This window comes from Theropithecus gelada, chromosome 7a (genome assembly GCF_003255815.1).
Source record: "Theropithecus gelada isolate Dixy chromosome 7a, Tgel_1.0, whole genome shotgun sequence".
Lineage (NCBI taxonomy): Eukaryota > Metazoa > Chordata > Mammalia > Primates > Cercopithecidae > Theropithecus > Theropithecus gelada.
The window spans coordinates 50,383,191-50,393,053 of record NC_037674.1 but is presented as its reverse complement, the minus strand read 5'-3'; the positions used below and the strand labels follow the sequence as shown (position 1 = coordinate 50,393,053).

Sequence of the window (9,863 nt, the reverse complement as noted above, 5' to 3'; positions counted from 1 at the left end):
AAGAAGTGAGAGAGGAATTGGCTTTATTAGTTAATGAATTTTTGACGAGTCAAGAGCCTCTTAGATAATGCAAGCAAAGCAATGCACTTTCTATCAAGAGAAGGGTCCCTGGTCGGGAGCCCCAGCACTAGATGGTCTTCCAGCCCTGGTGACTAGGCTGCCATGATTCTCCAGAGCTGGGGCATTGGTGGGGACCCTGGGAAGCTGAAGAAGAGGTTGTGCTGCAGAGCACGCTGGAGGATCTAGGAGTGCCTTGCTTTCCACTTCCTTGCCATGGCTTCCACACAGGCTCATTCTACTCTCTGTGGCTCTAGCTCCAACTAGGATTGAAGGACAGACCTCTCTTGGGTACCATGCAGCTCCTCAGATGGAATCAAAGATGCAGAGGGTAGAGTGATTGGAAGGATGCTGAGAAAGCCCAGCAATACTTCCCTTGTCTCCTGCCTGTTCTGTTGCCTAAATTTCACCATTATAGCATCAGCACTTTGGACATCTCTCTTGCCATTTGGCCTGTGTATAGCATAGCTGTGTCTAAGTCCTTTACCAGTTGTTAATATCTTGCCCGGACTTGGTGTATCAGATCAATTTCCCGCAGGTTGGTTTTCCTTGTTAGAGCATACCAAAAGAAGTGGCAGGTTGGGTCGGGGTTATAGCAAGTATCCAGCGTCCTAAGAATTACCATGGAGAAGTGCTGGAAACAGCAACCAGGAGAAACCTAATTTTCTGTGGGGAGAATCCAGAAAGGCATCCCAGAGGAAGGGATGTTTTATCTGAGACTCAAGGTAGGGGACACTAGAACTAGAAGGATGCAGGCTTGGTAGGTTCTGCTAAAGATTCTCATTCCCATCTTCAGAGTGGTGGGAGCTACCAAAGAGGTTTAAGCAAGGTGGTGATGGAATGAGATTTTGCGTTTTTAACAGGAACACTCTGGGTGCCACAGGATGGAGAAGTAATTGGAAGGAGCAAAAGGCAAATGGAAACCTAGGTGGAGGCTAAGTACTCCAGGGAGCAATGATGGGCCCTGGAGGAGTTGTGGCAGTGGAGCTGGATAGATGCCAAAGTGGAGAAATGTGCCTCCTATTCTTAGCACAGTAGTCCGAGTGACCTTGCTTCTCTTATACCCCAGCAATGTCTCTACCTCGCACAGAGGAAGTTTGATGTTTCTCAATGGGGTGCTCCCTGCACATGGGGCAGGGTGCTGTCCCTCATGGGCATCCCATCCCCCTGGACTACATGCCAGGAGAACTCCCCTGTCAGATGACCTCTGCACATCCCTGGTACTGCTCTGTCCTTCAAGAACCACTGTGGTGGGGGGTGGGGGGAGGCTTTGATTTTCCTTGTTCCCTCTAACAGTTGCAGTCTTTTTTTTTTTTTGAGACAGAGTCTTGCTCTGTCACCCAGGCTGGAGTGCAGTAGCATGATCTCAGCTCATGGCAACATCCACCTCCCAGGTTCAGGCAATTCTCCTGCCTGACTCCATGCCCCCCAACCACCACTACCCCCCCACCACCAGTATCTGGGATTACAGGTGAGCAACACCACGCCTGGCTAATTTTTGTATTTTTAGTAGAGATGGGGTTTTGCCATATTGGCCAGGCTGGTCTTGAACTCCTGACCTCAGGTGATCCTCCCGACTGGGCCTCCCAAAGTCCTGGGATTACAGGCATGAGCCACCGCACCTGCCCAGGTACACTCTTTACCTAGATATCTATGCGCGTTGATTCTTGACTCCACACTCCTGCCTCTCTCCGCAAGACGGTCCCTGACCACCTTGTTTTGAATTGCAATCTGCCCTCACATAATCCCCACGCCTTTTCTGTTTATTTTTTTTCCGACAGCTCTTTTTACCCTCTGACATTCTCTAGATTTGGGGCATACTACTTGTCTCCTTCCATCAGAATGTAAGCTCCACGAGATTAGGAGTTCTGTCAGCTGTGTTCCCTTCTCTGTCAATCGCCAGCGCCTCCGAACAGCTCATGGCTTGCTCGGTAAATATTTGTGCAATGCATGAGGCCGCATATGACCGGAATGGGAGGTGAGGGGATTGTTTTCTGGCCTGGACCAGCAACTGACGATGGTGCCATCTGGTTGGGGAGGACGTCGGGGATGGCGGGTAACGATGTTAGTTGGGGCCAGGTTGAGCTAGACAAGCAAATACAACTTTTTTTTTTTTTTTTTCCTGGAAACCCTGGAGGCTTGGGAGGGCGGGACAGCGTCGGAGGCAGGCAGCTAGACCATGCCATGTGGCGCTAGGGCTTGGTGTCCTGCCACAGGCGTGGACCGAAAATGCCGACACATGCAGACTGTCTCTCCTCGAAGGCAGAAGCTGCACGCAGACCTGGACCCTTTGCACCGCACCGCCTTATTCAATGGCGCACCCGCCACCCTTCAACAGTTCTTCTCCCTCCACCCCAACCCCACGCCGCGCGCGAGGCTGGCCCTTTAAGAGCCCGGCCCCGACTCCCTCCCACCTCGCGTGACTGCGAGACCCGCGCCGGGCCGGGGAATGGGGCGGCCGGGTGGCTGCGCTGGCCTCCGGTCCTTCTCACGCAACGCCTGGGCACCGCGCCCCCGGGCCAGGTGGGGCGGGGACGGGCCGCCTGACCTCTGCCCCCTAGAGGGATGTCGCTGGCGCACGCAAGCTAGCCGGGGGTGGGGTGGGGGCTCCGCGCCAGATGCCCACTCCGTGGTCCCTGGCCCCCAGAGTCTTTCCTCGGCCCCCCGCGGCCGGATTTCTGTGCTCCGCCAATCAAAGCACTAGCAACTCCAGGAGCCAAGAGGGACCCTCAAGGGCCGGTGGATCCTGGCTGGAGGGACCGCGGGGTTGCAATCAGGACTAAGGCGATCCTAGAGGCGGTGCGGAGCCGCTAGTGAGCGCTCAGCGAACCTGCGCCTTTGCCATCCATTCAGATCCTTCAATCAAGAGGCGCGAACCTCAGCTAGTAGCCCGGGCTCTGGGGGACAGGGCCAGCCCCGCGGCGCCTCTGGCCTTCCGCCGCCCGTGACCTCAGGACTGGGGTCGTAGCACTTCTCACGCGAGCCGGGACTCAGTAACCCCGGGAAGGAGGTCACCACGCGGCAGCCCCGCCCCCGCCTGCCGAGTCCGGGTAGACTGTAGCGCTGGGGAGGCATCTGCACGCCCAGTGTTCTGGTGGGTGCAAAAATGACGAAGAGAAGTCCCCGTGCCCCAGGATGGAGCTTCCCGTACCCTCTCTTAGGTCTGTCCTGGGACTTCTCCCTCAAACCCCCTTCTCGGCTGGGTTCTGCATTGCCCTTGGGACGCCTTGGAATTGGGGCTTCCAGGTGTCCCCAGCCCTCACCCCTCTATGTACAGGCACCGAGATGAGGTGTCCCATAGTGGGTTCTTGCCCAACCCCCCTGTCCTACCCCACCCCCCCGCCCTTCCCCACCCCCCGCCCTTCCCCATCCCCCCGCCCTCCCCCATCCCTCCCACTCTCCCCCACCCCCTTGCCCTCCTCCACCTTTTCCTCCTATCCCAGAGAGACCAGCCCAGTTCAGGTTGCTCCTCCCTCCATCTCAGCGCTCCAGGGAAGGAGGCTGGCCACACTTACGAGCCCGCCTATAAAGGTAGCTGTGCTTTCACCCTTACCCTGAAGGTGACAGTTCCTTGGAACCTTCCTTGATCCTTGTGATCCCAGGCTCTAAGAGTCCACTCTTCCCAGCTCAGCTCAGTACCTCCTTACAGCCACAGGTGAGTTGCTGGGGGGCTTCTGGCTTGCCCCTTCTCTCTCAATAAAAGGAACATTTTGGTGCCTCCAGGACTTCCTAGGTAGCTACCTGTCTAGCACCTCCAAAAAGGGAGGCTCAGAATGTTTTTAGTGATCAGGCAGTCTAGCTCTCTAGTGGGGAAACTGAGGCCAGGGGAAGAGGAGGACTTGCCCATGGTCCCACAGCTGGTACCAGACCTCTAGATACGAATGGCGTCTCATTCAGGACTTCAGGACCCAGGCTCCAGCTCCATCCCCTAGTAAGTGACTCCCTGCCCACCATGGGGCTTCCCCATCAAGGCCACCTGGCAGGCTGGAATATGTGCAGCCCCTCCCTCAGGCTTTCTGATGACAGGCGCTTCTCCTTGGGTGGGCAGGATGAAAGGAGGGGATTGACTGGGTTCTTACCAGCTATACCCTGCCCTAGCCTAAGAAGCTACCCCTGGCAGATTTTACCCTCCCAAGGGTGGCTTGTCAGTGCTGAGATGTCCTAGACAGCTGAGACAATAGACGCAGATCTGTGCAGGAGTCCTAGGCCTTTCCTATCTCATTGACCATCTTCTTTGTCCTTTGCTGGTAGACAATCAGGGTGACAGATTGCCAACTGCAGGGAGCTGGAAATACCAGTCCCTAAAAACTCACCAGTCACATCTCCCTTGGCCTCCTACCATCTTACAAAGGCTGCAGGTCCTTGGGACACCCATTGTGCAGAAGGGGACACCATGGCACACCAAAGCCTGGTACTGTCCCCTGTTCACTCTGGGATCTAGTGTGATTTAGCCCCTCCAGGAAGCCTCCCTCCACTATAATACTTGTGGTAGAGACCATCCATCTCCCTGTCTTGTGGTTCTCCTGTGGGGAGCCTCACTGGTAAGACTGTCAGCTTCCCCACCGCAGATCTGAGTTTTCTCTTCCCTCTGGATCCAGCTGGGCACTCTGAACTGAGAGATCTTGTGTCACCCTCTCTGAAGTGTTGAGGTTGGACCCCAGAAAAGTAAAATGTGCAGTCCAAGATCACTTTGACTAGAATGTTGGGTCTACTGACCTCCAGTCCAGGGTAGCAGGCAGATGCCTGATATGTTGGAGAGAGTGGTTTATGAATTTACACACCCTTTTTAGGTCAAGCTTACAGAGAAAGTATTGCCTCAGTTTCCTTTCAGTTTAGATCCATTCCTGATTTCCCTGATTCCAGTCTGGGGTTTTCTTACAGCCTAGTGGGAACCTTCCATTTATTCTCTGTTCTCTGGTAACCTGCAAAAGGGGGAGGTCCAAACTGTTCATTCATTGAGAATTGAGCCAAAAAAAAAAAAAAAACCAAAAAAAAACCTGGCCTGGATTTCTCTGACTAAAGAGCTCAATCTAGCTGGTCTCCAACTGCCTTTAAACTGTGGGTCAGTTGAACTCAGAGGGCTGGGGTTGAGAGCAATGTGGTTTGGGAAGTGGCCATCCTGTCCCCTGTCTCTTCTTCAGTCTGTCCTGGGGTCTGGTGGGATTTCCTGCATCCTGGGATTGAGCAGCAGAGAACTGAGGGTTCTGGGAAAATTCCTTCATTGATCTGACCACTCTTCAAAAGGAGGTACATGTGACAGCAGCTGGAAATTTCCAGGGAAGTGTCCCTAAGGAGTCTGAGTCCTGGCTCTGTCACTGATTGCTGGGGGACTTTGGGCAAGTCAGTGCTGCTTCCCCCAAATGTTAAATGAGGCTAAAGGATCAGATGATCCCTAATTCCCTGAGGACATGGTTTTCCTAAGTGTGGTGGGTAGGACTTGGGGTGATACACATTGATTATGTGTTTATTTTAATGTGTTAGGGGAAAAATCAAAGTTGTACTTTCACACAGATATTGTTTATGATGATATGTAGATAGATTTACAGTCAATTTTAGGAAAATGTGAAGTAAGTAACAGTACTGGTACTATGTGGAAATCACAGATTGACATTGGAAGATGTCATTTTAGATTGGTACAGCAGTTAAGAGAAAGCATTCTGGAATTAGGCAACTTGGCTTGGGAGTCTGCATCCAACACTTTCTGGCTGTGTGACCTTGGGCAAGTTACTTATCTTCTCTGAGCCTCACTGCAGCCTACTTCATAGATTTGTGGCTAGTGCTGAATGAAGAAGGACTGTGAAATTCTTAGCCCACAGTGGTAGCTCAACAACTTCGCCCCACCTCATCCTCTTCTTCATGCTCAGTAAGCAGTTCTGGTGGAAAGGTTTCCCCTTTCCCTGATACTCTAGGATGTTGGCTCTTCTCGTTCCCCAATTTGATGGCTTGATTTTTTTTCTTCCTGCCCCTTCTCTCAGCAGCCACCTCCAAGATCCCTACACTGATCATGCTTTTCCGAATCTCCATGTCGGCCACGGAGTTTCTTCTAGCCTCTGTCATCTTCTGTCTAGTATTCTGGGTAATCAGGGCCTCAAGACCTCGGGTCCCCAAAGGCCTGAAGAATCCACCAGGGCCATGGGGCTGGCCCCTGATTGGGCACATGCTGACCCTGGGAAAGAACCCACACCTGGCACTGTCAAGGATGAGCCAGCGGTATGGGGACGTGCTGCAGATTCGCATTGGCTCCACACCCGTGCTGGTGCTGAGTGGCCTGGACACCATCCGGCAGGCCCTGGTGCAGCAGGGCGATGATTTCAAGGGCCGGCCCAACCTCTACAGCTTCACCCTCATCAGTAATGGCCAGAGCATGTCCTTCGGCCCAGACTCTGGACCAGTGTGGGCTGCCCGCCGGCGCCTGGCCCAGAATGGCCTGAAAAGTTTCTCTATTGCCTCTGACCCAGCCTCCTCATCTTCCTGCTACCTGGAGGAGCATGTGAGCAAGGAGGCTGAGGTCCTGATCAGCAAGTTGCAGGAGCAGATGGCAGGGCCTGGGCACTTTAACCCCTACAGGTATGTGGTGGTATCAGTGGCCAATGTCATCTGTGCCATTTGCTTTGGCCAGCGCTATGACCACAACCACCAAGAATTGCTTAGCCTAGTCAACCTGAGTAATAATTTCGGGGAGGTGGTTGGCTCTGGAAACCCAGCTGACTTCATCCCTATTCTTCGCTACCTGCCCAACCGTTCCCTTAATGGCTTCAAGGACTTGAATGAGAAGTTCCACAGCTTCATGCAGAAGATGATCAAGGAGCACTACAAAACCTTTGAGAAGGTACAGTCTGGGGAAAGGCAGGTGGTTGGTGGGAAGCCGATGGGGTCAGGGCCTGGGAGGTCAGAGGTAAGAGGAACTGTATGGGGCTTGGCAAGTTCTCAGGGAGGCTTCAACCTGGGATCTTGAAGCCAGTTGTGGAATAGTCTTCTTCCTTGGCAGGGAAATAAAACCTTTTCTTCACCAACCCTTCCATGCTTCCACCAGACAGCAATAGCCACTGAATAGCCATTACATGCCGGACCCTGGGGCAGTTGTTGAGGGAGCCAGGAAGAGTTAAAGAGTTCATCTCCTGGCCTCATAATAGAAAGAAGATAAAGAGCACATCCAGGTGATAACAGTACAAGATGCTGTGTGTCAGCTGTCCCTTGAGTTGGGACTAGCAGCATTCTAAGGTAGTAGGAGACAGCCTTGCAGAGGCAGAGAGAAGCTGGGACAACAGCCTCAGGGGGCATCACCTCCAGAACAAAGATGCTAGGAATAGTGAAGGACCAGACCTGGATGGAGAGGTAGCTCTGGGTTTGAGATCTTGCTCACCTGTGGACTTTCCCTACCTAAGGGCCACATCCGGGACATCACAGACAGCCTGATTGAGCACTGTCAGGAGAAGCAGCTGGATGAGAACGCTAATATCCAGCTGTCAGATGAGAAAATCGTTAATGTCGTCTTGGACCTCTTTGGAGCTGGTATGAGTTACCCCATGTGTCCTTCCTGTGCTCAAGTGCCCTGACCTGCCGCCTGCCTAACTTCTTCTGTTCTACCCTGTCCAGGGTTTGACACAGTCACAACTGCTATCTCCTGGAGCCTCATGTATTTGGTGACGAACCCCAGGGTACAGAGAAAGATCCAAGAAGAGCTAGGTAGGTAGTGGCTCCCTTCAAAGGGGTCAGTGCCAGGGGCCTGGCCAAGTCTAGGCAGCCCCTGAATCCATCTTGTCCCCTGTGTTCTACAGACACAGTGATTGGCAGGTCACGGCGCCCCCGGCTCTCTGACAGATCCCATCTCCCCTATATGGAGGCCTTTATCCTGGAGACCTTCCGACACTCCTCCTTCGTCCCCTTCACCATCCCCCACAGGTAAGGCCCCATGGAGACACTGCTGTCTGTTACTGGTTTTACTCCAGACCACATACCTGATTAGGGTTAGTGGGAGGGACACAGCGTGGGAGACAGGGAGATTTGCCTGTTGCCCTGAGCCTGACTGAGCTTCCTTTCTCCCTAGCACCACAAGAGACACAAGTCTGAAAGGGTTTTACATCCCCAAGGGGCGTTGTGTCTTTGTGAACCAGTGGCAGATCAACCATGACCAGTAAGTTCAGAGGTGCAGAGGAAAGGCTGGGTCTACCCTCTTAAGCTCTTATATATTATTAATACAATCATTGCATTGATCCTCCTGTCCATGGGCTGCTTGCCTGTCCTCTATCCTTTAGGGTTGGGGCTCCACTCACTTGATGCTTCTGAGCCCTGAGCTGCCACTTCAGTTGTCTCCCTCTGGTTACAGGAAGCTATGGGTCAACCCATCTGAGTTCCTACCTGAACGGTTTATCACCCCTGATGGTGCTATCAACAAGGTGCTAAGTGAGAAGGTGATTCTCTTTGGCTTGGGCAAGCGGAAGTGCATCGGTGAGACCATTGCCCGCTGGGAGGTCTTTCTCTTCCTGGCCATCCTGCTGCAGCGGGTGGAGTTCAGCGTGCCACCGGGTGTGAAGGTGGACATGACCCCCATCTATGGGCTGACCATGAAGCACGCCTGCTGTGAGCACTTCCAAATGCAGCTGCGCTCTTAGGTGCTTGAGAGCCCTGAGGCCTAGACTCGTCTATCTAGTCTGGTTGGGCAGCCAGATCGGCGGGCTGGCCTAAGTGATCTAAGGTTTAGCCTGAAATTCATAGACACTGATCTGGCTACAGTTTTGCTATCTGGGCTGTGGGCAAGCCTAAGGGATACTGCCTGCCCCTACCCTGGACTTGCCTCTGCACACCCTCCACAGACAACAGGTAAAACAGGGCCACATAGATGCTGATGGAGCCTTCCCAAGTTGTGGTGCTTGAGCCAGGAGGCCTGCTAGGGTTAGGAGGTCCTTAGGCCTCTGAGAAGCTCTGAAGAACTCTCTGGAAGCCCCTGGGCCCAGCAGCTAGCTGGCTCTGTGCAGGTGCTGACTGGCTTGAGCAAGTTAGAGCTGGCCACACCAGGACCCTGTCCAATCTTTGACAACTGGGAGCTGCCAAGAGTGAAGGGAAGAGACAGCCCAGGATACTGGCACAGAGGTAGTCTCACTACTTGAACTAGGTTGAGCAATCTGGCCCTATGGGTCTAGGACACAGTTCCTGGGAATATCGCATTCCTCTGCCCTTCCTGTAGGCAGGAACAAACAGGGCTGCCTTCTGGCCTTGTAAAACCCTTGTTGCTGTCCAGGAGGGGCTGGGGACTTGTGTCTACGGGGAGCAGAGCGCAGAGGCAGTGCACATATTCAGGCACCAGGATTGGGGCTGGAGTGAGGTTGTGGTATTTCAGTTACCTTCTATTGGTCTCCCTTCTCTACACTCTTGTAATAAAATGTCTATTTTTAATGTTTGTACACAACAATCTTTCTATTCTAGCCTGCATTGTGCTTACATGCTTGCATAAGAGCTTAAGAACCATTGATTTAATGTAATAGGGAAAGTTCTAACCCAAGTATCCAAAAATGTGTAAGAACAACTACCTGAGCTAAATAAAGATATTGTTCAGAAATCCTATAGGTGGAGATTTTTTAATTTTAAATGATTCATCACTCATCTAAATACTTACCCTGAACCCCATTCTGTGTGGGGTTTTACTGTAGGGAGGAAGAAGAGGAGGAGCAGTGAAGAGGTGAAGCTGCTGCACTTAGGCAGTCTGTTTGAAGGACAAGACTCTATTTTTTGAGACAGGGTATTCAGGTCGTCCAGGCTGGAGTGCAATGGCACCATTTTGTTTCACCGTAACCTCCACCTCCTGGGCT

The 9,863-nt window shown here is 52.8% G+C and overlaps 1 protein-coding gene across 1 annotated transcript; it reads left to right on the top strand.

Moving 5' to 3' along the window:
• The first annotated feature begins 3,782 nt into the window (after positions 1-3,782).
• On the top strand, positions 3,783-9,618 carry LOC112627760 (cytochrome P450 1A1). The gene is made up of 7 exons (XM_025390398.1): positions 3,783-3,988; positions 6,033-6,886; positions 7,443-7,569; positions 7,654-7,743; positions 7,836-7,959; positions 8,105-8,191; positions 8,384-9,618. The coding sequence occupies exons 2-7, from the start codon at positions 6,062-6,064 to the stop codon at positions 8,667-8,669; spliced, it is 1,539 nt and encodes a 512-aa protein (XP_025246183.1). The 5' UTR covers positions 3,783-3,988; positions 6,033-6,061; the 3' UTR covers positions 8,670-9,618.
• Positions 9,619-9,863: the final 245 nt, after the last annotated feature.